This window comes from Podarcis melisellensis (genome assembly GCF_964234715.1).
Source record: "Podarcis melisellensis genome assembly, chromosome: 11".
Lineage (NCBI taxonomy): Eukaryota > Metazoa > Chordata > Lepidosauria > Squamata > Lacertidae > Podarcis > Podarcis melisellensis.
Genome location: NC_138543.1, coordinates 39,205,701 through 39,233,264, shown reverse-complemented (window position 1 = coordinate 39,233,264; position 27,564 = coordinate 39,205,701). Strand labels below are relative to the sequence as shown.

The window sequence follows — 27,564 nt, the reverse complement described above, 5'->3', positions numbered from 1 at the left end:
GTGAATGGTTGATTCATATATTTGAATAGGCAGAGTTTGCCTACTTCCTTGTTTGTGTTTTTCTGGACGGCAGCAACTATTTGGGTAGAAACCATGCGGGGGGGGGAGGGGGGATGGAGATCGGACAAATCAGGGAGCAAGAGATCAGACAAATCAGTTTTCCCTTTGTCTCTCTTCTGCTGATTGGCTGCAGCCATTTCAAGAAGAAACCATGGAGGGAATGGGGCGGGGAGAGACTGGACAAATCATGGATTAGAAATATTCTCATATGGACTACTGGGGAAATGAATGGTGGTTTGGCTATCTGTCTGCTAGCTCCTGTTGACAGAAGATAATTATGTGGTAACTGATAATAAGTCAGACTATTCATCACTCTGGAGTTAACGGTGATCTGGAAGTTTACCTCAAATGCTTGGCTTGAGGCCATTTTCCTGCTGTCTGTGTCTGGAAGCTTGGACGGGAGTTGGAATGAACTGGTAAGCTATTCTGCCCAAATATCACACAATCAACACCCTCTCTTAAAAATACTTCTGGGACAAGAAAAATTGATCGCTAAAGTATCTAAGGCAGAGTGAAAAGCCAGACCTATGGTTGACAATAAAGATTAAACAGGGGAATCCCTGTGTGAAAAATATTTAACCCCTTTTCTGTTTCCTACCACTAAAGAACTGAAAAAACTGAAGTAAAGCGGCCATTACTAGCCATGGGAAAGAATTTTCTATAAGACATGCTGCAGCTGTGATTTTAAAGTGGAAATATTAAAGTAGACTGAGTTGCTAATAATATCCAGAACATCAAAAGCATTTACTATGGTAAAGGTAAAACAAAAAAATTCCTTCCAGTAGCACCTTAAAGACCAACTATGGTAAAGGTACTTTTCTATCTTCCAGTGACTGTTGGTATTATTCAATAGTTGATGGCTGAACAATTAAAAATGATCAGATCAGCGTTTGATGAAGAAAATGAACCACAGAGATATGAAATGGAAAATGGAAATGGGGAATACTCAAATTGACTTCAGACCAAATTGATGAAAAGTTAGCAAGACTGGATCATTAAATAGTTAAACTGAAGAAAGCAGATGGTGATGCTTCAATGGAAATGACTTCCCTACAATGATTTGGAGAAGGAGAAACTAAAATCACAAATGATTAGGTGGAGAATTTTCTGGATATGTTATTGCTCAAGTTGGGGGGGGGGAGCTTTGGGAAAACTTTAGTCCTGGCCTTCCTTCAGTTCTAGCAGACAGAAAATATTCTGCATATGATATGGAGCGAATTGAGAGAATGATGATGTCAGAGATTGGGCAGAGGAGGAATGATGGAGACCGCCTCCCCAGCCTAACCCTTCCAGAGAAGTGGAAGACAGTTTAGATTTACAACAGGGGTTTGAGGAAGGTCACAGCTCAGGGGCAGATGAAGGGGAAAGTTGGGAAATAATGGGAGAGAAGGAGGAGGTAGAAGAAGCACCAGGGGGGCCACAGCTGACAGACACAGTGTCTTTCGAAAGCATTCTAGACTCCCCCTTTCCCAGAACCCAGTGAGCCTTGAAAGTAGGAGAGCAAAGAGCTCAAAAACAGAGGGCACTTCTCGGCACCCGTAGGAGAGATGTTGAGCTTGACGAATGAGTAAGTGGAAGAGAAGGGGGGGGGGAAGCGTTGGAGATTCACTCAGGACAACACCATTATTCAAGAGGCTGGGTTTTGTAGCCTCCTTCTGTAAATACTGAATGGTAAGAAGATTCTTTGTCTGTGTATGTTCCTGGGCAACCGGCCGTGGAGGTTGCTGGCAGCAGCCTGACTGATGTGTACTATCAGATTTCAGAGTACTATATCTGGAAAAAGACTGGGGGGGGACCCAAAATGGAAGGTCTTAGAGGAGATTGGGATACTATTGTAAACACAACAGGAAATGGAATTTGAGCATATGGAACTGGACATGAACTAAAGGATATATACTAAGAAAAAAATTATGGAATATGTGATCACATATTCCATGGTGGAGGGACTTTAAAATGGACACGGATAGAATAATTTACCATCATTCAAATTGGAATAATGTGATGGAAATTAATAGAGGTAAAGTCAAAAGAAAAAAATATGGTTGACATTTATTAATAATAATAACAATTAGGGAACCCATCTTGGACTTTTCGTGGGGAAAAGAAATGAATGATTCCGAGACACCTTGAACACCTTGAGGACCCTTGGTGGGAGGCAGGGAAATGTTGGTCTCCTAAAGTGAGAGGCTGGGAGGAGAAAGGAAAGATCCCAGGTGAGAGCTGGGGGGAGCTATGGTCCTCTGTGTGTGGTAAGGGCTAAGAATTACTTTTAAGAGAGGACTCCATATTCTACCTATTTGATTTGTATTTTTGTAGCTGCTATTTTATTGTATAATAGATTTTTTTAGATAAAAATGTCATTGGGGAATAAAGTTCCCATATGAAATATTGTAATGCAAATAATCTAACAAACGATTTCCTGGGCATTGTGTTTGGAAAGTGAGACCTGTGTGTACTGCATATGTATACTGATTACCTGCTTCAGAAGATGCTTTTGACTTTTCACCATTATGTTGATCAAGAGTAATCAGACAAGCAGATGCTCTCCTTACATCCCACAATTTCACTCTACTGTCAGCACTAAAAGAAGAACAACACCTTGTATTGATTTATGGACAAGATTCATGGTTTCTATCCAACCCTACCTCACTCTGTCATAAAGGCAAGTATGTCCTTAGGTTGGATTAGAAATTTTCTGTTAACATTACTATGGTTATGTGCAAGTTCTTGTTAATATGTACACAATATCTGGTCTTCCCTATCCTGTTATTTTTAATACAGCAAGTTACCGTTTTCCAAGTGAAAAGTTTCTGACTACTTCATGCGCTTTAGAAAAAGGTAAACCAAGGAACGGCTTATTTCTACATATTCCTCTGTATTTCATTATTGGCCTATTCTGTCAATGAATTATATTCATTCTGAATGGAAAAACAAATGCAGTATAGTTAAACAAATAATCTTGCTTTGGAAAGTACAAATTTAACAATTGCTACTTATAAGAGTACCTTATTAAATATATATATTTACTTCAACACTGGACCTTAGACCTCAAGGCAGCTTACAAAATTTTAAATGGTAGCCATAAAAATGAGAGAATTGTTATCAAAACCCAGAAAGTCATATTCACAAAACCTTCATAAAACAAGTAAAACATATCAACAATAATAAAAAATTTCTATTACTTGCCACTAAAATGCCTACCATATTTTTCGCCCCATAGGACACACCGGCCCATAGGATGCACCTAGTTTTTTTGGGGGGGAAATAAAGGGGGGGAAATTATTTCCCCTCCAGGTGCTCTGCGCTAATTCCGAAGCTTGGGGCGTGCGGAGTTCAGCGCGCCCCAAGCTTCTGGGTGCTCTCCCACGGCTAGCGGAGCACTGCGCTAATCCCGAAGCTTGGGGCGGGCGGAGCTCAGCGCGCCCCAAGCTTCTGACTGCTGGCAAGGTCTCCACTAGCCGTGGGAGAGCCGCATGGCTCTCCCATGGCTAGCGAAGCACTGCGCTAATCCCGAAGTTTGGGGCGTGTGGAGCTCAGCACGCCCCAAGCTTCTGGGTGCAGGCAAGCTCTCCGCTAGCCATGGGAGAGCCGCGCAGCTCTCCCACGGCTAACGGATAGCTTCCTGAAGCCTGGAGAGCGAGAGGGGTCGGTGCGCACCGACTCCCCTCGCTCTCCAGGCTTCAGCGAAAGCCTGCATTCGCCCCATAGGACGCACACACATTTCCCCTTCATTTTTGGAGGGGGAAAAGTGCTTCCTATAGAGCGAAAAATACAGTAGTTTTTTTTCCACCTGGCACCTAAAAAACCTTCAGGGATGGCACCAGATGGTTAACTTAACATGCTTTTTGTTTGTTTCTAAGCATTACCACATTCTTTCTGTTGATGTACATGTTAAACATGTTATTTATGGCACATATGGGCTATCTGCAGCCTTGGGTCCATATAAAGCCCTTGGGACTCCCCTTTATATCCTGCTGAATTTGGCCCCATTGCCACCAATTTCTCCACACTGCAGAACCCCCCCCCTGCCAAAAAAGGCTGCTACTCCATTCCTAGTGTTCTCTGTGGTCTGGGTAGATGCTGGAGTGTTTTTAAGGATGTGGCTCAGAGGAAGAACCAGAGTGTGCCAGGTATAGTGTCTACTCAGTATTCCACCTGGCATCCCTTATTGTTGGGCATCACAACTTGACAGCTGGGCTTGACCAAAGCGTCTTTGGCTGGCTCTTCTGTTTCCCATTGAGATGGCACAAAGGTAAGCCACAGGGCACGGAGGGAAACTGGCTGGGGGAGATCCAAAAAAATGACATCACCATGACAAGAAACAGAAGAGCTGGTAGGAAAAGCTGAAGAGGCAGGAGAAATAGCATAGACCTTGACGCTCAAAAAAGAATGCAAACTGGCTAGCAGAAGAGACAGAGAGACAGAGTCTCTGTGTGAGAGACGAAGGAAGAGGGAAGGGATGTCTCCACCCACTTTTGGTTTTGACTGTACCTGCCTCTAGTATGTGTCTCCCAACTATTTTGCCTTCAGGGAATGTGGACCCTGACTCTGCAAAGCTCACCCTTCCCTGATTTAATAATTCTATCCTTGTTTTCAGCCACATTGAGCTGTTTGGAGTAAAAGCGGGGTATAAACGTGTTAAATACATTATTATTGACTTTACCCCCAAAAGGCGCACTCCTCCGTTGTCTCCCAAGATAGACGGACGCCAACATCTATTATTATTATTACAAATAAATCAATGCCTAGTCAAACAAACAAGCTAGCTTTTCATTTAGCTAAGCATTCTGTGAGTCCTCCTCTGCAGCTGCCATCACAAGTGAAAACTGAGAAATGACCTCCTCCTCCTGGTCATCAGAACATCACTTGTCCAAAACAACTAGGTCAGAGTCTGAAAGGGTTGAGATTAAATTGTGGCTGGTTTACGTCTGTTCAGGTATAAAGTCTGTAATTAGTCTCTGTTGGTGATCTGCGTAGGCTTTTCTACTTGCACGTGAAGTGACTGAGTTCAGGCAACTACCATTACGAAATGTTTTATTTGAGCAATAGCACTACCTGCCAGCCTCTCCTCAAGCCTGCTTTCCCCCTTTTCCCAAGCAAGCAAACAGTCAATCAAACAAGCTTGTATTTTTTTCCCTTGTTGGCAGGCAAAGATAAGCAGTTATGTTAAGAGGTGGTAAAACATTGAAAAGTTTGAAAGGCTTTAAAAAAAAAAAATCCTTGGAATAAAGTTTAAAACCTGCATAGATAAACCCCAGGAATGCCACAAAGATGGCTGTTGAACTCCCTGTGAAACTGATTTATGATTCTTGGCTCCTTGGAGAATAAAACAACACTGAAAAGGTCCTTGCCCTCAATAAATCAGATAGCTGCTGAGCCGGCAACAGCAATAGCACATAAAAAGAAAAAAGAAAAAAACCCCAATTAAACAATTAAAACAGACTGTGGAGCTCAGTCCAGAATGATCTTTCTTGATGCCATCTTGGCCAGAAGTCTGTGTGAAGAGATGGTTCCCACCTGCCTCGAAAGAGGCGGTGGTGCAGCTGCTTATAAAGAAACTGGATCTGAACTAATAATAATAATAATAATAATAATAATAATAATATTTTTATTTATAACCTGCCCATCTGGCAGGGTTTCCCCAGCCACTCTCAGTGGCTCTCAACAAAATATTAAGAATACAATAAAATATCAGACATTAAAAACTTCCCTAAACAGGGCTGCCTTCAGATGTCTTCTAAAAGTCAGATAGTTGTTTCCTGATGGGAGGGCGTTCCACAGAGCAGGCGCTACTACTGAGAAGGCCCTCTGCCTGGTTCCCTGCAACCTCACCTCTTGCAGCGAGAGAACCGCCAGAAGGCCCTCGGAGCTGGACCTCATAATCCGGGCTGAACAATGTAGGTGGAGACGCTCCTTCAGGTATACAGGGCCGAGGCCATTTAGGGTTTTAAATGGGTGCCCTGATGACTTTTGCAGAGCGTTTGTTCCTGCTTCTCGATCTTTTTTAGGCTTTTGATACTATGGACCATGGTACCCTCTTGGACCAGCTCCTGGGAATGGGAACTGACACTGTGTTACAGTAGTTCCAGTCCTACTGCCAAGACCAAGTCTAGAGAGTAGCACTTGTGGAATGCCTTTCACTCTGCCTGGCAGTTACAAAACGGAGTACAGCAGGGCACTATCTTAGCTCCAATACTATTTAATAGCCATATGAAGCTGCTTACAGTGGTCATTTGGAGTTCTGGGACAAGCTGACATTAGTATGCTGATGATGTTCAGCTTTCTTTCTCCATAACATCTGTCTGGGCAGTGGTAAGATGGATGAGGTAAAAGCTGAGCTTGAATCTTAGCAAGATGCAGACACTGTGGGTAAGTAGTTCCCATGTCTGAGAAATCGGTCAACTCTGGATGGGGTTGCACTCCCTGTAACAGAGCTGGTTTGCAGTCTAGGAATGCTTCTGCATCCAGCTTTGTCACTGCAGGCCCAACTGCAACTGGTACCACACCTACAACTGCTCCTGGACTGGGAGAACTTGACCACAGAAGTTCATCTCCACTTTTTTCCAAAACAAAAAGAATTGGGGACATGCGAATAAATGAACCAGGAACATTACAATTTCTCCAACACATCACTGATACATTTTTGGTCACATTACTCAATAATAATGGATATTCAGCATACAATTTTGAGTGCATTTCACAGATTCTGTCCCAGATTCTTACTGAGACAGGTCAGAAGGAAGCTTTTACCCAGATACTGTTCCATATAGTATCATCTAATGGCTCACCCAGATCTTTTTCCCACCATGCTTTTAAGGTTGTGAGAGATGACAGCATTTGAGAGTTTAATGTTTTGTAGATTAGGGAAATGAGGCCTTTATCTCACAGCTATACAAATACTGCACACTCCATTCAAATAACCCTTAGTTTTAAATTTCAGTGAAATACATACAAAACACTAGTTAAGGGAAACTCCCTATATTTCAAGTTAAGAGCAAGTGACTAGACTATGAAACAAACACAGAACTGGTTTTTTTTTTAATGGGTTAATTTTCATTCTAATTGTCACTACTTTATTGTTGGTTCTTTCTTTTACCTTGCAGATGCTAAAATATATTCATAACGTGGTGACCAAGATACTGCTAGTATTTCTTGTTTGTGACCTAAAAAACAAGAAGCCATAAGAATCCTTAGTGGTATACAAGAGACTACTCATATACAAACAGCTATGGCACAATTCTTTGGAATTACCAAAGCATCTGACTGAACAGAACCTTATCTCTTCACCACTGTTGTAAAAGAGGCACTGTACCAGGATGGAAGAAATGGAAGACGGACTTCCGGGTTAGCGCCTCCAGTAATGGCGGAATTCCTCTGATCGGGAGGAATTTGCTTCGTGGAAATCTGGGTCTGGCCGCCACGGTGAAGGCGGAGACCCACTAAAAATCACAGGCAGGTGAAGCCTGTGAACCTGGGATTCGGCTGGCACCTTTCGCGCCTCCCCTACTCGCGGGGAAACCCGGTTTCGGGGGTCCGGAGCGACGTGGGGTGAGTGGCGCGGTGCTTCGAATTGACTGCTTCTTCCACGGAGCGAAGCCGCATAGCTGTTGCCGGAGAGTGCTGACTTTTTCCTGTGGACAATTTGATCTTAAAACAACTACCCGTGAGTAGAGCGAAAAATTGGATCTTTAAAAGTCTTAATTTGGCACCAAAACGGGGAGGTTTAAAACAGGAAGTCCGCCTTCCCCTTTTGTAAATAGACTGAAGCAAAGAGGTTGCAAGCTAAAGTCTTGGAAAGCCTTCTGTAAAGGACTAAATTTCCATCGATTAAAATCATTAAACCCCCCTTGGAAGCAGGAGAAGAGGGGGGAAGTTTTGGACTGTGTAAACCTGCAGGAGAGAGTGCAGAACTTAAATACAACCTCTCTGAACCTGGAAACGGGCTGCTAGTAAGACTGACGTTTTTGGAATGTTCATTGACTGTGAATACAACGCTTGCTGACAGCTAGTTAAACAAGAGAAATATTTTGTTTCCATTGTCTCCTTCTGCGTTTAAAAAGGAGTAAAAGTAATTGAAAATTGATACTAACTTTAATCTTTGAACTGTGTTTAAAAGGATTAATAAAAATAGAAACTGTTTCCCTCTAGAGGAAGCTTTTGAAATTGTTACAGGAGCTGAGCTGGGGAAATTTCCAGCTGCAAGCTAAAAACCGTGAGATTCTGGGATTGACCTTGAACTGGATAAGAATGTCGACAGAAGAGGCCTTAGTGGCTGTTTTAAGTAAGATAAGTGATTCACTGGAACAGCTTAACAAAAAGGTGGATGTGGTAACTACCAAAATTGATAATTTGGAACAAAAAGTGACTACTAATACAGAAACTATTCAGAAGTTGATACAGGATTCTACTCTGACATGGCAAACTGCGGAGAAGGCTAGGGAGAAAGTTGTTGCTGTTGAACCCAAAGAAATACAATTGGAGAGAGAGAGTGTCCCAGCCTTACAGATGCAACTTGATGATCATAAATTGATGCCCTCTATGATTGAATTTAAAGAAAATCAGATTTTGAGGATCAGAGTCCTATCTGAACTGGAGGACTTGGGTCAAGAAGAGATCAAACTTGTGAGGGCATTCAGACTTGGAAGAGGAGGGAAAAAAGAAAAGAACAAAATAAGAGACTGTTGGAACTATCAGAAGAACTTAGAAGAACAACAGTTAAGAGAAAAAATCTTGAAAGACATTCCAAAATATCTTTTGGATCTTAGGTCTAACTACGGAGATTTGGTCGCTCTGTCGAGAAGGAATAAAATTATCTCTAGGTGGGAGTTTCCCTGAGATATGCTCTCCAGCCTTAAAGGAAGGAAAATGAAAATAAGACTAGCAGAAGACAAAGTAAAGCGCATGTATAAGTATGAAGAAGACCTGCAGAAGGGACTTGGAAAAGAGTTAAGAGCCTCGGACAGAAGATCACCAGGTTGATGGACTATAAGGAATTAGTGGAAATGACTGGCAAATTCCGAGACCAGGGAGAAGAGACGGTGGAAGAAGATTGGAATAAGTTTAAAGACTATTTATAGAAATATTGTCAATTAATGAGTGTTAGAAAAATGTTGGAATGAAGTTACATGGCTTTAGTAGAAATGTTATAAGGAATTAAGTACAATTAGATTATTAGAGTATTAAAGGGAAAATAAGATTAAAATATGTTAAGATAACTATATGACAGAAAATAGAGGAAGATGGAAAGGATTTGCTAAAACAATGAATAGAAGTGGAAGACAAAAAGGGAGGTGTGAGGAAGTCTATGAAACAAGTGAATGAAAGTTAAGATACTGAAATGATATGATTTGAGTTTTAAACTGTTTTTGTTTTGTTTGGTTTAGTTTGATGTCTAGATGTTGTGTTGTGTAATGTCTATATATTGTATTGTATTGTATTGTATCTTTTCTTCTTTTTTGTAGTTTTTAAAAGTAATAAATATTATTTTTAAAAAAGAAAAAAGAAATGGAAGACATGCCTTCCATATCCTCCAGCATAGGAAGTGAAGTGAAGAAGGGGGCTAGATAGGGATACAAGAGCAGCCTCCCATTCTCTGAATTGCCATGGTGTGGGTGTGCCATGCACACCGGGGGGGGGGTGAATTAAGGCCCCTCCTGCCATTTGGAAGGATAAATGCTTAGCCCTGTTTTGTTTTGTTTTGCTTTGGTTTGTTTGCTATGGTAAGAAACCAATTCTTCAATGTATAAATGAGTTATTTCAAAGTAAATAACTCTCTCTGAATTAATCCAGAGAAAGATTGATTGCAATCTACCAACTACTTGAATTGATTTAGTTTCTTTATTTTTTTGCAGATCATGTTATGGGATCGCTTTCTAAACAGAGACTTCAATTCAGTAATGGTCAACATCCTTCTTTCATTGTCCCCCACATGAGTACACTGTTCTGTAAATTCAACAGCAAGTTATCTTTAAAAGAAGAGACATGCAGTCCCTCCAGTAATTATTTTGCTTATGAAGCTACAAAACACAATCTATGGAATCCTAGAGCAACATTCATACAAGTAAATCTACAGCTTAGGCTAGTTTAGTACCTTAGACTATACAAATTAATTTTTCTACATCAATGGCCTCCTTCTGAGGAGAGACTCAACATTAAATATTATTTTGGTAAATCAGAGAGTTACATGATCCCAAGAGCATAGCAAGACCTAGTATGGACAGCAGACTAAGCAAAGTGGAACTCCCTGCAGCTTCTTTCATAAAAATAAATTGGAAACTAAATATTGCTGATGCAGGAGGGAGGTAATATGGTCTGGCCTACAGATGCGGCAAAAAGAGGTGGTAATGAGATGGTAGTAAAATGTGCAGTACCACTACAGACTGTAAGATCTTTGAATACTCTCCTGCACTGTCAATAGAAAACAAGCACAACAGAGAACAGATTGTTATGCTAGCTTTGAACTAGAAGGAAAGTTTGTCACTTGGGGGAGCATTCACACTAGTATTCCCTAATTGCTTCCTGAAGTAATACAGTTCATTGTTCCTCTTAGGAATTCTAATTCAGTTGCATGTGTAGGTTAGGCATGGCACATATATTCTTGCCAGCTACTATGTAGTAGTCAGCTGTAGCCATCTTATGTTTTTTATATCAATTGTCATTCTGAGCAGCAAGAAATGGAAACTCCAGCACCATTAAAAGTAGTATATGGCATAAAGGGCAGGGAGGAAGAGCAGAGGGCAGGAAACTGAGAGGCTGCCCAGGGTACAGAAATGCTTACTTATGGAACCTCCTACTACATTCTTCTTAAAGCTATCCCAAACATTCATTTTCTGGAATACAAAGTTTTATTTCATGGCCTATCTGCATTAGGCTTATCAGCTGCACTCCAATACATGCAAACAAGAATAACCTAGGCAATTGTCTAGCTGATTTTGGGTAAGTGGTTTCCTCAGTTTGCTGGGAACACTTGCCACTTTATATTTTAATGATGTGAAATTCAAGGAATCTAAACTGAACTAAATTGCCCAGTGTTTTCATAGTGGCAAATCAATATTTTTACTTCTTCAGACCCACAGTGCTAGAACAATATGTGGAATATATTGCTATTCTTGCTGTGTTGTTTCACAACTGGAACATAACATGTCTGTCATATTACTTACAAATAATATATTGTTTAGAGCAGTTCTTTATGCTGTGTAGTTTACTCAAAGTAGTTATTGTCTAGAATTTATGTTTCAGACTAAGACATACCCTGCAGAATGTGAGAACATGATCCAGACTTCAAGTCACAAAGCTGTACTTTGGGGCTTTTGGTACCAACTGTAAGAAAAAAAGACAAAATACATTAAGGAAAGGAGAAACACACTCTGCAACTTAAAATTGCAGCTATAAAAAAGCACACAGAGAAAGTGCTAGTTGTATTGTATTTTATATATCTTTGGGGGGCTTTGAATAAATGTATTACAAAAGTTACAAATTCCCCCAATTTTTTTCTTCTAGTAACTGTATTCTGCACCTTCATTCAGCTTATTTACCTTAACATTAAAATAAACAGAACAGGGTGAACAGATATTCTTTTATTCTTTATAAATTGACACAAAGGAATGTTTCATAAATGAAGCATTTGGAAGTACAAACAGAAGTCCACTGTGTGCAAATTACAAACTGGACACTGTTAAAAGTATTTATGGCTCTTAAGTCTAAATGCTAACTTGTACCACAGTAATTTGAGCCATCTCTTATCTTGAATATTATCTCAGTATTCTAACAAGGCAGAATCTGAAATACTGATCAATTAATAAAAGACCAATTAATGCATATTTAGAAGGTGCACTGTATTTTTTTAAACAATGAATACAAATACATACATTTAATTAACAGCACAACTCTAGATAAAATATTCTGTCTTATTAAGGAAATTACTCTGTTTTGGTAAATGTGTTTGATTTATGAAGAGCCTTAAAGAAGATGCTGAAAGAGCTAGAGAATTGGCCAAGGAGAGAGCCCAGGAAGAACAAGCATGCTCTGTCCCCCACTCTGCCTTCACACCATTGGCTGCTTGGCATCTGCCACTTCAAACATGATTCAGATTTTCATTTATAAAGTAATTCACAATATATAGGCATCATGGCAACAACAAAAATATTCTAACAATGCAATCAGTCTGCATGCTTACTCGGAAAAAGTCCTTCTGCACCTACTGAAACTTTTATCCTAGTATGTGTATTTTAGCCTGAATGTAGGGGCTGCAGATTTCAATGGCTGCAAAATAGTAGGCAAATAAAAGATTGCAGCACAATTCTTTGCAAATTATTCAGAGGTAAGCCCCACAGCTTTAAATAGTGATTATAGGATTGCAGTCATAGCCTTTTACCTACCCTGCCCCAAAAAGGTAATTTTAAAAAGCAAGGTTAAAATGTTCTCACTAATCCAGGTTAATCCTTACTGAAAAACACCAAAGTGATTTGTCATCTGGCTGGTGCTTTTTATTAGATAAGATTCAATGCATATTAGAGGATATTTCACAATGTCTCTTTAATAATGTGTAGGTGATTTTTATCGTTTGTTTTTTATTACTTTGGTCACAAATTGCTTAGGGATATTTTTAGTAGCAAGAGATGCGCCAATTGGGGAAAAAACCCCAACCCCAAAACCTCCACCCAACCCATTTTTCATATTCATCTAAACCTGTTTCCTGAAATTAACTGGAAGAACAAACATCTAGATAAAGGTAAAGGGACCCCTGATCATTAGGTCAAGTCGTGGCCGACTCTGGGGTTGCGGCGCTCATCTCGCTTTATTGGCTGAGGGAGCCGGCGTACAGCTTCCGGGTCATGTGGCCAGCATGACTAAGCCGCTTCTGGCGAACCAGAGCAGTGCACGGAAACACCGTTTACCTTTCCGCCGGAGCGGTACCTATTTATTTACCTGCACTTTGATGTGCTTTCGAAATGCTAGGTTGGCAGGAGCAGGGACCGAGCAACGGGAGCTCACCCCGTCGCGGGGATTCGAACCGCCAACCTTCTGATTGGCAAGTCCTAGGCTCTGTGGTTTAACCCACAGTGCCACCCACATCCCTAAGTTAACCCTAAAATTAACTGGAAGCACAAACATCTAGGGGCCAACAAATTCACAACTATCTCTTGGTAAGAAGAAACTGAAATTAACTGTAAGCCAAAAGCATTTGCTTCTAGGCTCACAGCTGACCTTTTATGTGAATACAAACCTGCAATTAAGCAATGCTTGGTAGCAACTGGAGACATATGATGACTGTACACTGTTTCCGCAAAATGAAACACATCTGCTGGCTGTCAATTGAAAGACAATATGTTTATTTAATTTGAATGTCCTGATCCAAATCTTAACATAAAAATAAGATTTTAAAAGCTTATGATTTTATGAAATATATTGTGAAATATGGCATCAAAACCCCATCCTGCGAATGCCTTCAAATTGTACCCAGGTACACACTTACATTTGCAGGATGGGACCCTAACCAAAATTGATATTTCTGCCAAAATGATTAGTTTAAACCTGCTAACTATGACAATGTAAAAAACAACAACATAGTAGTACGTACTGGGGTATCAAGAAACAGCAGAGAAAATTTTCAGTGAGAGTGGCTTGTATTAATACATTCACCACCTGCCATGAATAAAGAGAACAGCAGTAAAACGAACAACAAAGAAAACTATCATTTGAATATTATCCAAGGCAGGTAAAGATGAAACTGGGTTGAAAAGAGGTTTGTAGGCACCTTGAAAGCTCTGTGGAAAGCCTACACACAGCACTTTGCAAGGATTAATAATCACCTTATCGCTGGGGCTTGAAACACCCTGTGCACAGTGCTATGTAAAGAATGTGTCACCTTATGTCATTGTGACATCATGTGGTGACAGGTAGGTGGCTTGTATAACTGTAATCCCAATCTAACTCAGTTTCATTATGCAAATGTTATTAGCATGGCGGCAGAAATGCAGATTAGGAAGAATACATCATGAAAATCACACGATATGGAGCTGTTCGCCCAAACTGCAAAAACTTTTGATTATGCCATAGACTTCCTTTGTTTAAATTGTCCATGACTTTGTCTACTGTCTGCCTCTATTAGTGAGTCAACTGACTTACTTACTCTAAAAGTGATCTTACCAGCTAGATTTGCATGCTTAGTTTCCCCAACTATGGGTCCCTGCTTGCCAGACACAGATTCTGGATCAAATCCTGGTACCATAAGACTTGATCCTGCTGCAAATAATATATAGGCAGCCTTGCAGAAGTTGAGTAAACACTTGCAATTACTGTTTTTATAATGTATTCTAGAATTTAAGCTTCCCATGAAACCCAAACACATTTCCGCTTTCAAAACACTAAATACTTCCCATGATTTAACCCAACAATTAAAGATATGACTTACTTGTAATGTGTTTGTGTCCCATATTTTCAGGGTTTTATCAAATGAACTTGACGTAAACATGCCAGTATCATGAGGGTACCACTGAACTGTTTCTACACTGAATTTATGAACATTAGGATGACTTCTACAATGCAATAACAGAAGGACAAAGGTTACAACCAGCAGGTGTTTGCCCTAACTATGTGCTTAAGCTTTTGTGGCTTAAGAAGCAAAACTCTGAAAAACCGGGGTGGGGAGTCTAAGGTTTCTTCATTTAAAGTTTTCTTCTCTACATTTATGATGTGGCAACCCTCCTCTGAATGTTAGTTCAAATTATATTTGTATAAGCGGGGATGGAAAAAATTGGATTATATATATGGAATATAATATCAAAGGGAACTGCATGTGCAAAAAAAGGAAAAAGGGAGAGAAGCTCTATTTTGCAAAAGGTTTATGATGGAAACTGACTTTATTATTTACGAAGTGAACTGAATAATGCTAAGAGGACTTGGAATTTAATTTAATTGGAAGTATAATTGCTCAAATATCTTCAGTTGGAAGGAAGGATGAAAGGAGTCTGTGAACTGCCAAGGTTCTCTACTGAGTCATCTGCAGTTTGACAGACCGCTCTTCTTCCAAGGCTGACAGGAATAATAATAATAATAATAATAATAATAATAATAATAATAATTTATTTATACCCCACCCATCTGGCAGGGCTTCCCCAGCCACTCTGGGCGTCTTCCAAAAAAATATTTAAAAACTGTAATACATGGAGACAACAGGTAATATTTACTGGGACAGAGTGACTTTTGCAGCTGTTGTTAAAATTGCAAAACAATGAAGCACAGGACGGAGCAATGGAGAAATTTATGGAACAACAATGGGATCAGCTCTGCCCAAAGCATGATGGGTAACAGCAAGAACCGAGGGAAAGAAAGACATAACATCTTACAAGGAGAGGAGGAAACACCACAGACAGAGTAACTGCCATACACAGGAGGAGGATGGATATAGTTTGAGTTCCTCACTTGTAGTTTTATAAATCATTTAATATGTTAACACAAATAGAGGTTATGAATATTGCAGTTGTTGTATGAGGGATTATTATTATGACCGGAATGTAATTGAAATCAGTAAGATTTTGAAACGCAGAAATAAAGAAAACCATCAAATCTAGCACGCCGGGGGGGGGGGCACTTTATCTAAATTATATCATTCCGTATTTGAACGATTGGTATTAATAATTGTATTATAAATAAGGTACTGTTATAATGAGACTAATATTGGACTATAATTGAAAATAATAATAAAAATTATTAAAAAAAGAAGATCTCTGCAGGTAGTGGCTAGGGCACTAACAGTACTAAAGTTCCTTTAATGATTCAAACAGGGGAGGTCTAGCACAGCTCAGGTAACAACCTTCCCAGCCAAGCAGTCTACATCTACTCAGAGATTAGGCCAAGTATACAGACACACATGGACAATTTTGTGGGGTAATCTGTCTTTTGTGGGAGTGGCTTGCCATGCTAGATATGAGGAAGCAGAGGGTTCCACACCATCTCTCTTTAACTTCTAGAAAAAGCTTTACAGTGGTACCTCGGGTTAAGAACTTAATTCGTTCTGGAGGTCCGTTCTTAACCTGAAAATGTTCTTAACCTGAAGCACCACTTTAGCTAATGGGGCCTCCTGCTGCCGCTGCGCCACCGCCGCACAATTTCTGTTCTCATCCTGAAGCAAAGTTCTTAACCTGAGGTAATATTTCAGGGTTAGCGGAGTCTGTAACCTGAAGCGTATGTAACCCGAGGTACCACTGTACTACCACTGCAAATGGCAGTCATGTTCCTCACTGTGTATGGCCCAAAGGAAAGAATGCTACATCATGGCATAGTTTTGTTCCCAGGGGCCTTCTTGGTAAAAGAAAAGTAAGCATGGCTGCCGCAACTTATAAAACTATACATGTCTACCCATATGGGGCTATCTGTTTAGCCCATTTTAGTGTTGGCTAAGCTCTAAAATCTTCCTGGATGTTTAACTGTGTATTGACAAATGTACTTTTTCTGACTGACGGTCGAATAAAAGGTTGATGATGATGATACATGTCTACCCAGAAATAAATCAATTTGAGTTCAGTGTTGATTAATGCCAGTTAAGTGGGTACAGGATTCCAGTTTAATTTGTGGTAAAATGTTTTTCCAAAATTTTCAGGAATGGAAGAGGATCTTCTTGGAAGCAACAGCATGAAGGAAGTATATAAAGAGATACTAGTACTACAACCATTGAAAAACAGTAAAACAGTGTAATATACACAGAGACACAGTATACAAGACAGCAGAACAGATAAAAACAGGAAATCAATAATAATAGGCTCCAATAACAGAGTTCTAGAAAACCTTGGTGAAAAGATTTGTGTTTATCAGATGTCTGAAGCAACGGATGGATCATGTTTCATGTATGGTAGAGGGAATGGCATTCTACAGGGCAGGAACAATGGCAGTAAATGCCCATTTTGGAGCCACAGTTCTGTGTATTCTATATGTTAAAAAGGTAAAGGTAAAGGTACCCCTGCCCGTACGGGCCAGTCTTGCCAGACTCTGGGGTTGTGCGCCCATCTCACTCAAGAGGCCAGGGGCCAGCGCTGTCCGAAGACACTTCCGGGTCACGTGGCCAGCGTGACATCGCTGCTCTGGCGAGCCAGAGCTGCACACGGAAACGCCGTTTACCTTCCCGCTAGAAAGCGGTCCCTATTTATCTACTTGCACCTGAGGGTGCTTTCGAACTGCTAGGTTGGCAGGCGCTGGGACCGAGCAGCGGGAGTGCACCCCGCCGCGGGGATTCGAACCACCGACCTTTCGATCGGCAAGCCCTAGGCGCTGAGGCTTTAACCCACAGCGCCACCCGCGTCCCATTCTATATGTTAGAGTGCTGCAAGTAAAATTTCTCCAGATCTAAGTGATCTTACAGGTCTATACAGGGACAGGCGTCTTTCAGATAACCTGGCGTCAGGTTGTTCAGGACTTTATAAGTCGTCAACATGACCCTGAACAAGGTCTAGGAGCTAATAAGCATCCAGTGCAAAGCTGCAATATGTACCAAGGTTCTCCACCCAACAACCTGGCCACAATAAAACCGATGTCTCAATATTTTATTACACCACCTAATGATACTCTGTTATTGGATTACCGGCAGAACAATGCAAATTTCACATACTCCAGACTTTATTTCTTCTTTTGTTTCCCCTTATGGTAATAACAGCCATACAGGTAGATCTCATCTTATGCGTGGGTTATGTTCCTGACTATCAGGACATATAAGCTAAATCACATGAAACCAAAACAACCCCTGGAATGATCCTGCATGACTATCCCTTCCTGTCCAAAGCTGGCACTTAGCGGGCTTTTTAAGCCGCCTGCCTTGCCTACCGTGCTCTGGGAAGGTAGCACAAAGTCTCCCATGAGATCTGTCCCTATTATTTATTTATTGGCGATTTGCGTAAAGCTGTGATTGTGTAAGTAAAATAGGTGTTGTGGGAAGGAGGAGTGGTAGTAATTTCTGCCTTCTGAGTAGAAAGAAGGAGGAAGAACCCAGACAATGAGGTCCAGCACCCAGGGCCTTCTGGTGGTTCCCTCACTGCGAGAAGCCAAGTTACAGAGAACCAAGCAGAGGGCCTTCTCGGTAGTGGCGCCCTCCCTGTGGAATGCCCTCCCACCAGATGTCAAAGAGAACAACAACTACTTTTAGAAGACATCTGAAGGCAGCCCTGTTTAGGGAAGCTTTTAATGTTTGATGTATCACAGTATTTTAATTTTTTTTGGAAGCTGCCCAGAGTGGCTGGGGAAGCCCAGCCAGATGGGCAGGGTATTATTATTATTATTATTATTTACCATGCAGACAACACTAGCTAGCAGTACATTGTAAACATACAGTATAATGCCAATAAAAGGTATATTTATAAGGATTCCATTTGTAAAGAGTACATACCTTCCCACAGAACAAACAGCTTTGCAGGTATAGCATGGTTTTTGGCTAAGGTTTTCAAGATCGTACAATACAATAACACCATCAGTGCCACCAGAAAGCATGCTGTAAGAAAACAAATTACAACTAACTTAGACACATTAGACTCGGGGGGCTGTGTGTGTTAAACTCCCAAAAGGTAAGTCCAAAATTAAGGCTGTATTGTGAATCTGAACATTTTCCTGGAAATTTCTCAGCTGTAGTAAATCAAGTGGAATCCAATTTGATGTGTATGAATCAAAATTTTTTAAACAGCCATGTCATCTATGTGACCCATAAAATTATCGATAGTAAAACATATTTAGGTAAGAATTCAAGCAGGAACAAGTCACAGCAGCCTACAGGCTTATGTGCTTCTATCCTGCGCATCCAGAAAGAGTTCAGAAGCTACTGCTTACACACTTTTTGAAACTCAGTCTTGTCATGTTGAGTGGACAAACCAACAGTTGTTAACATTAACTACAGTTTGTTTCAAACAAGCCAACTTCAAATGATAGTTATTAAAGTTACTAAAGCTGGCTTGAACCAAACCATAGTTTGAGGTCTGGACTACATACCATGCTGTGATAAATCAGAAGCTTCCAAACTCCTTCTCCCAGTTGTGCAGGAGAGGAAAGAGTCTTGAGGGTCGCAAAGAACTATTTCGTCAAAAAAATAGTAATTAGCCATTGTAGTTCAAAAGCTTTCTTTAGAAAGTAATTTTATTGGGCTACTAATACATGCTTTAAGACAAGAGTTGCCACTTTTGTCCTCCTGAGGTTTCTACTACTTCAGGAGTCATTTGCCAGGGATCACATGCCCGTGGTGAGTGGGGCGCGTGTTACATCAAGTGGTAGACCGAGAAAAGATCTCAAAAAGCTTGCTGAAAGAAGGTGGCTTTCAATAGGCCCTAAAAAGATGACAGAGACGGTGCCTGTCTAACATTCAAGGAAGGGAATTCCAAAGAGTAGGTGCCACCACACTAAAGGCCCACTTCCTACATTGCAAGGGACAGACCTGCTGATAAGATGGCATCTACAGGAGTTCCCTACCTGCAGTGATGCAGTGATTGATTGAGTACATAAAGAGTGAGATGTTTTATGTGTCCTGGTCCAAAGATGTATAGGGCTTTATACACAACCATCACCCTGAACGTAGCTTGGTATTTGACAGCTGACTGGGGACGGGGGGTGGAATCATCACCATCATTTGTACCCTGCCCATCTGACTGGGTTGCCCCATAGAACTGTACACTTGGAAGGGAGCACAAGGGTCATCCAGTCCAACCCCCTGCATTGCAGGAATATTTTGCTCAACCTAGGGCCTGAATCCCTGATTGAGAGTCTCATGCGCTACCAACTGAGCTATCCCTGGGGATGCAAAGCGGGATGAGGCTCTAGGATCTCCTGGATGGAAATAATGAACTGTTCCCTTACCAACTAGGGCTCCTCCTCCTTGGCTTAGGTCTTGGGGAAGACAAACATTCCATGGTGTTTGATTCCTGATTGCTGTGGTTGTGTGGGTAGGGATCTACCCATGGTGTTTGCAGCATGGGTTCAAGTCCTGGGAGTTCTCTCTCTTTTGCAGCTTGAATTCCTGCTGCCTGTTTTCCAATCTCCTACCATACTGTGCAATAAGCCACTGGAAAGTGCTGTTGCTGGCATGTGCAATTGGCTCTTCTGGTTGGATTCTTCTTAGCTGCTTGGCAGAACAGTCTTTCTGCACAACTACCACCCTGGGTGGTCGTCAAATCTTGGGTCTCAAGAGGGTCTCTTGTAGTGTTAAGGTATTTTACCTAAGGAACTATGAGGCTGCTGTTGAATGGGCAATCAACCTTTCCCTTTGTGTGATGTGCTTCTTAGCACCAGAACAGGATTAAATGTTGAGTCTGTAAAGATGTGTGGGGACTGGCAGTAGTAAGGCTGTTGCTGCCCTTGCCATTGGGACATGTGGAGTAGGCATGCCATGGTGTGCACAGAGTAGCAAAGAGAACGTGACCCAAAACCAGAACTATACTAATTTTTGATAAGCCAGAACATAATTTTGTTGCCTGAAAGAATCTGTCAAACCTGAACTGAACAGAAAGGTAGGTATGTGTGTCAGGTTACTAGTTCACAATCATACTCCAGCCAAACAACAAAACACCTGATGCGATTCATTAGTAGCACCAGAACTAGAATGAGCACATACAATAAAACCAACAGCTGGAAGGATTTGTATATTTTGGATCTGTACAGACTTCTATAGGTCTTCCGGGCCCGTGGAGGAGCACAGTGCAGCAGCCTACTAGCCTAGTAAAGGCACTGGGAATTGGGGAGATGAGTGAGCATGCCCTCCTAGGCCCAGGCTATCTGAAGGAATATTCAGCTCAGACACTGAGGAGTATGGTGTTTGTGTGGGGAAGGATCATTGGAGATGGTATTCCTTTCTGGACTGGTTCTGAGGTTTTCTGCTTCCCGGGGGCTTAAAAGTATGTTGAACACTTTTTATGTTAATGCCCAGTGGTTACCCTATCATGTAGCTCTTATGGTATGAATTGGGCTAGGATAGTACAGTGGTACCTCAGGTTACATAAGCTTCAGGTTGCATACGCTTCAGGTTACAGACTCCGCTAACCCAGAAATAGTACCTCGGGTTAAGAACTTTGCTTCAGGATGAGAACAGAAATTGTGCTCCGGCAGCGCGGCAGCAGCAGGAGGCCCCATTAGCTAAAGTGGGGCTTCAGGTTAAGAACAGTTTCAGGTTAAGAATGGACCTCCGGAACAAATTAAGTACTTAACCCAAGGTACCACTGTACTTAGTGGGAAGGGAATGTTACTTTTAAGCTTGAATCTGCCCGTTTTGACCAGTATTGTATCCATTCATTATGTTATCAATTTTATTAAATGGGAAAACATTTTCAGAAATTGATTTTTTCTTTCCAAAAAATTATCAATGGGAAATTTTCAATTATTTTATTGAACATATTTTAAAATATGTTTTATACAATACATTCCACAATAAAACATATAGTAATATCATGTACATACTATCGACTTTCCACAGGTTCAATATCCAAGGTGTTAATACCACTTCCATGGATTCTTTCTATATCTTTATCCTTGTTTAACTCCAGGCTCAGCACCCTTAACAAGAACAACAAAGGCATTAAGAAATGTAATATATGACACAACTTCCACCTATTCAAAAATCGTCAGTATCAGGCCCTTCAAGCTGATCCATCAAATTCACCATTCACTGCTTAAGTGGACTCTCAAATCAGTTTCAGAAAACTGATCTTCTGCATGTTAGTGGAGTATGTTTAGGATACATTTATATTTACATCAAACAATAACAATTATAAATGAATCAACAGGCATATAATGGTAGAAAGTCTGTAAAACAACAAATCTTCAGTTGTATATATTATAGATATCCAATTTGCACTCACTTGAAAGAGAGTGACATATCTGAATCCTATGCATATTTACTTGAAAGTAGGTCCCAGTGGGTTCAGTAGGTTTTACTCCCAATAAGTGTGTATTAGATTGTGGCCTCTGAAACTTAAACTGCATGGTAGATTCTAATAATAAATTTAGGACATCTAGTGGACAAAATGATTTGAGTAACAAATGAGACTTCTGTCATCAGTGAACTAGTACTTCAGGTTCCAAAAAACTGTAATCATCCCTGAACTGGGGTTCATTAAGGTTGTCTTAATTGCAACACATTCAAAACTGAATGAAGTATCATTGCAATCTTATTCAAGTGTATGGAAAAGCAAGCCATATTAACTATGGGACACACATCTGAATGAACAATTATAGGATTAGACAGCAAAATACGTCACTAATTTGACAACATTCTGGTTACTAGAATGGCATGCAATACTTGTTCTTATAGTTTAAAGTATGCATTGTATTACGGACCCGGAAATGAATGGAGTTCAGATGCTTTAAAACAGGTATCGTGGGTGCGAGTTTCCTGGTTGTCGAGAAGGGGCAGGCGCTGGCAAGAACTCATGCCACTGCTGAAGGCAAAAGCTGCGCTGTTGGGCCCCCCTAACATTCTAATCATTCAGCTGGGTGAGAGCAACCTGGCTAGCAGGAAGAGTGTGGACTTGCTGTGGAGCATGAGAAAGGTCTTGGATGAGTTGGCTGCCTTATTTCCCAGAACAGCCCTGTTCTGGCCCTCTCTCTTGAAGAGAAAGGTTTGGCGCGGTGCGCATAACTTTATGGCCTTTGAGAAATCCAGGAAACTCTTGAATCGCGCGGTAGCGCGCAAAGTGCATTTTATGAATGGCCTAGTTATATCTCATGATGATATCCAGATTGGCGACCAGACCGTATTCCGGGATGACGGTGTTCATCTTTCAGATCGCGGAAACAACATATGGCTGGCTAACATATCCAATAGTCTTAGGGATTGGTTGCAGCTGTGAGGGTATTGGCGGCGAGCCTTTTGGCTCAGGTGGCGGTTAGGCATTGGAATGTGTTGTTGGTGTTTCGGGTGGCAAGGTGTGGCCATCGCCTTCCCCGACAATTTTGGGTATTCCGCTAAAGGAATCCGCCGGTCGTGGATCCTGTCCGATGCCCATGTGGCGGGGGGCCATGGCACCACCCTCGGTGACATCAGGAAGAGAGCCTATAGTTGGATTAGCATCAACAGGCTTCCCCTACTGGTGGTTTACCCCTCCTCAGACTCCCCCCTCTACGAGTGGGTAGAGTCTAATGTTCCGTGGTCCAATGCCTAAGCCAATACCTTCTTACATGCTGTAATCAATAAAGTTGTGGCCTTTACCTTACTCATTAACCTTACATTCTGTGTCCACGTGTCTTTATTCCCCAAGCGGGGATCGGGTCCTCGAATCACAAACCTTTGGCTCTCCAAATGTTGCTTAACTACAACTCCCATTATCCCTGGCTGTTGGCCCTGCTTCTGATGGACCAAAGTTTCCCTATACCTCCCTGACTACTGATAACATAGTTTAAAAGTTAGAAAACCTACTTGTTAGAATATTCTAGAAAGAACTTGAGAATTGGTCTTGAACAGGTTGCTAGGCAGGGTGGATAAAAAAAACAGATTTAAAAAAACAACAAAAACAGATTTTTTTGATTTAAATTGGATTTCTTTGATTTAAATTGGATTTTTAAAATAAAATGCTTTTGGAGGAAAAATCTTTCCAAAGATAGTTTTCTATTTAAGTTACATTATAGTCCAAAGGCTATTCATCAGGAAATAAGGATTTGTTTTAAGTTTTAAGTTTTTCATGTGTGCTAAAACTTTTTTTAAAAAATCATTTAACCACATCAGTTAACAAACATGGATACCTATGCTATAAAGTTATTGTTTTAGTTAAATTAATTGTTTAAATTGTTATTAAGGAAATTATTATTTTTCTCCTTCCAATAAAGCAGAGCAGAAAAGTTGTCCAAATATAAATAATAATTTCATAATTATCTGTTTATGTATTTGTAATAGAATAACCAAATCAGTAATTTTTGATATAATTGAAAAAACTACTCTGAAATTTTCCTATTCCAAAAATGAAACCTTCATCTGGTTGTAAATATTAAGATTATACCAGCAAGAATGAGTCTTTCTGTAAAAAAATGATTTAAATAAAATCTTACTGACTAGTGATTTAAATAATTTGATTTAAATCAAATCCACCCTGTTGCTAGGCAACAGAAAAATCTCCCCAGCAACAGGTGCCTTTTTAAAGGGAATGTGGTCAATAAAGCTCAGTCAGTAAATGCACAGAAGTGTAAATGAGTCAGCAATTGAGTCTCAGAGCTGGATGGCTAGAGGGGAATGAATTATGTTGTTTTATTTGAACTAGAGTAAATTTTTGTAAATAATAAAGATTTTAGGTAAAAAGAAACTCTGCTGCAAGCCTGAATAAGAATACAACCCAATAGTTCCATACACACATCAACAAGGTTATGGGCTGAGATCCGAATGTTCCGGAACTAACAGTTCCAGAACCAGATGTTGCAGAACCAGATGTCTCAGTACTGGATGTTCCAGAGAACCTAGTGAGCACAGAACATAATGTTTTGGAACACCCTAAGATAGGAATTTTGTGTTTCAGGTTCTACCTTAACATCAGTTTCTCCATCCTGGAAAGTTTCTTCACTCATTGCTCTTTGTCTCGTAACCTGTTTTGAATTTTCAGTTTGTCTCTGTGTCTCACTTTGATAATCTCTGACTTGAAGGAAGACACACTTCAGAAGTATTTTGTCTACCTTGTGCTTGCTCATGAAAAATGACGTCTCGACTATTACACTTTTGCTTTTAAGAGACCAGTCTATACCCTTTTGTTTGAGAATCATAACCAAGAAATTAACACTCTAACTCCCTTGAAGAGAGTTTCCTGCGTGTATCAGCTTGAACATGCACAAAACATTTACATCCAAACACACGCAAATGCCCTAACTTGGGTTTTACATCATAAGGAGTAGAGTTAGTTACAGAGGTAGGCAATCTATTTGGAATGTAGTTTGCTGTAACCAATGATTCTGCTCAGAAAACCTCAGAACAGTTCTCCGTTTAATTGTGCTCTAAGCATTTCTTAGTGGAAGCTCCAAGTCTCTGTGCCCCTGTCAACCCTTTCCAGCTCAGAGCCAGGTGTACATAAGCTACATTGCAACTCGCCCCCCTCCATCTACAGTTAAACAATTTACAATCAGACGAACAGGGTGAGTCCTAAAAATATGTATCTCAGGTGTCAAAGACCAGTATGAAGTGGTGGGTCATCAGCATATGACAGAAGATACACACTGAATGTGCCACATGCACCTCTTTGGGGAGGGAATTCCACATTTGAGGGGCTGTCACAGAAAGCCAGTTAGTGTAATGTAATCCCCCGCAGTGGTGCAAGGGTAGGATTCAGGGCCAGGGTCCCACTTCACAAAAGCAGCAAGTGGTTCCTCAAATACAGAAGAGCTGGTTTAGAACACTTTGAAGTAAGTGAAGCAATACACATTGCCATCTACAGATAAGGCTCACCTTTAGTCCAGAGTTCACTTAACTGCACCACTACTCCCTTTTCTATATATGCACATACTGTGAACACCTGTGAAAGGACTTGTCCAGAGAGAGTCTTGCTCTGCTGGGATGCAAACCCAAGCACAAATCACAATACCACGACGCTCCTGAATGAGATCTGGCCAGCTAAGTGACACATTACCATGATTCCCCAGATGTCTGTGACATCAGGAATTGCTTTGTGAATTAGGTAAAGGAAAAGGGACCCCTGACCACTAGGTCCAGTCGTGACCGACTCTGGGGTTGCGGCGCTCATCTCGCTTTATTGGCCAAGGGAGCTGGCATACAGCTTCTGGGTCATGTGGCCAGCATGACTAAGCTGCTTCTGGTGAACCAGAGCAGCGTTTACCTTCCCGCCAGAGCTGTACCTATTTATCTACTTGCACTCTGACGTGCTTTCGAACTGCTAGGTGGGCAGGAGCAGGGACCGAGCAATGGGAGCTCACCCCGTCGCGGGGATTCGAACCACCGACCTTCTGATCGGCAAGTCCTAGGCTCTGTGGTTTAACCCACAACGCCACTCACGTCCCTAGTGAATTACTAGGGTTCAAAGACTGTAATTAGCCCTGCCTGTACTTTTCTGCACTTTCCTTCCACCTCACCGTTTACAACCCCCCTCCCTGTAAACCACGCGCATGTGTGTGTGTATAGTGTGTATAAAATAACTCAGGATAACACCTCATGTATCTGATGACACGGACCACAGTCCACAAAAGCTTTTGCTGCCATAATTGTCTTAGCCACCAATGCACCCCAAGACTCTCTGCAGCTCTCGGTGCCATAAGAACCCAGACAGCCAGAAAGAGCTGCCAGGCGAGGCCAGAGCACAGCTCCGGCCTGCCCTGAGACTTGCTTTACCTCCTGGTAGACTCAGCCCGGCGAAGCCTCAGCGGGTCTTCCAAGCCTGTTTGGCGGGCAGAAATAAAGCCCAACATAACGAAATGTGATAAGCCCCAGCAACGGCACCGCCATGTTGGGGGAGCGATCTAGCGCTCATTGGCTCCGAGTGAGAGCCCCTCAGCCAATGCGGGGGCTTGTTATTTAAGACGTCGTCTCCTGTCGCCAGTGCTGAACGGGAACAACACAGCGCCCATGCGCAGAGTTTTGGAGGCGGGGCGTCGGCGGGTCGGCGCGCGCGCACTCCACACCCCTAGTCAGCGTCGGACTTAGCTTGAGCTGCGTCAACGGCGGGAAGCGGACGTGACATTTAAACGGTTTCTCGACGGTTCGAGGCTCGCGACCGTCACGTGTTTGAATCCTGTCAGTGTGGGGGGGGGGGGACAGAACTCGAGAGAACCGCGCATGCGCCTTATTCTTCTTCCACAGGCATGAGCGGCGTCTGGCGGCTCTTGCGCTCGCTGAGGCTCCGGGTTTTGGGGCCAGCGAAAGAGTATGTCGGCGCAGACTCCCAGGGCAACAAGTACTACCGTGTCCCGAAGCACGAAACCTGGGCAGGTGAGGGGAGGGAAGGAGGCGGGGCGAATCGGTCGGAAGGTCAAACCCGGGTTATGTTTACGAGCCGCGCGCTCTCCTCAGAAACGAGCCCGAAGGTTTTTGCGTATCCAAAGTTCCCTCTGGCCGAGCTGGAATAACGGCCGCCCTCTCGGTCGCTCACACGCTCCCTGGAGCCTGGCGGGAGTTGAGAGCCCGGCGTCGTCTGAAGGGCCACAGGTTCCCTACTCCTGCCTTTTGCTTCCATTTAGTGGGCAGAATCCTCTCTTCAAAAGCCACCTCAGTTGGGCTTTCTCCCAAGGAATGGTGTATAGTATTATTAATCTGTATATGATGGAAGCTGCCCAGAGTGGGTGGGGCGACCCAGATGGGCAGGGCACAAAGAATAAATTTATTATTGTTGTTACTATTAAGGCTCTGAAGACCATTGAGAGCTTATTACATACTTGAGGATCCTCTGCAAATTTTTAGGGATCTCTGGGCTTGCTGGCAGTGATGCAGGCAGCTGGATTGAACTGTCACTTTATAAATTAATATTTAATATTTTGTTGGGAGCCGTCCAGAGTGGCTGGGGAAATGGGCGGGGTATAAATAATAATTTTTTATTAATTTTTATTATTTCCCACAGTGCCCCA

General features: G+C 41.7%; 2 protein-coding genes across 8 annotated transcripts in view; one reads left to right on the top strand and one right to left on the bottom strand.

The window, feature by feature from the left end:
* The window catches only part of ERCC8 (ERCC excision repair 8, CSA ubiquitin ligase complex subunit), a 40,715-nt gene extending 14,164 nt beyond the window's left edge, over nt 1–26,551 (bottom strand). For 3 of the 7 annotated variants that reach the window (XR_014172707.1, XM_081929915.1, XM_081929916.1), the window contains exons 1-8: nt 26,336–26,551; nt 21,478–21,573; nt 18,434–18,535; nt 14,474–14,597; nt 13,286–13,367; nt 11,311–11,379; nt 7,157–7,223; nt 2,537–2,640 (exon numbers count right to left, since the gene is read on the bottom strand). Coding sequence is in view for 6 of the 7 variants with exons in the window: in XM_081929915.1 (XP_081786041.1) it covers nt 2,537–2,640; nt 7,157–7,223; nt 11,311–11,379; nt 13,286–13,367; nt 14,474–14,597; nt 18,434–18,535; nt 21,478–21,573; nt 26,336–26,412 (721 nt within the window). In the remaining variant the exon portion in view is untranslated. Of the gene's footprint in view, nt 1–2,536; nt 2,641–7,156; nt 7,224–11,310; nt 11,380–13,285; nt 13,368–13,639; nt 13,762–13,816; nt 13,863–14,473; nt 14,598–18,433; nt 18,536–19,884; nt 20,244–21,477; nt 21,576–26,335 lie in introns of those variants that run through there. The other 4 variants (XM_081929918.1, XM_081929917.1, XM_081929920.1 and 1 more) reach the window with 4 other exon arrangements.
* Nucleotides 26,552–26,648: 97 nt separating this feature from the next.
* The window catches only part of NDUFAF2 (NADH:ubiquinone oxidoreductase complex assembly factor 2), a 41,435-nt gene continuing 40,519 nt past the window's right edge, over nt 26,649–27,564 (top strand). Inside the window, exon 1 of the mRNA XM_081930064.1 lies at nt 26,649–26,932. Coding sequence (XP_081786190.1) covers nt 26,806–26,932 — 127 coding nt within the window. The 5' untranslated portion in view covers nt 26,649–26,805. The remainder of the gene's footprint in view (nt 26,933–27,564) is intronic.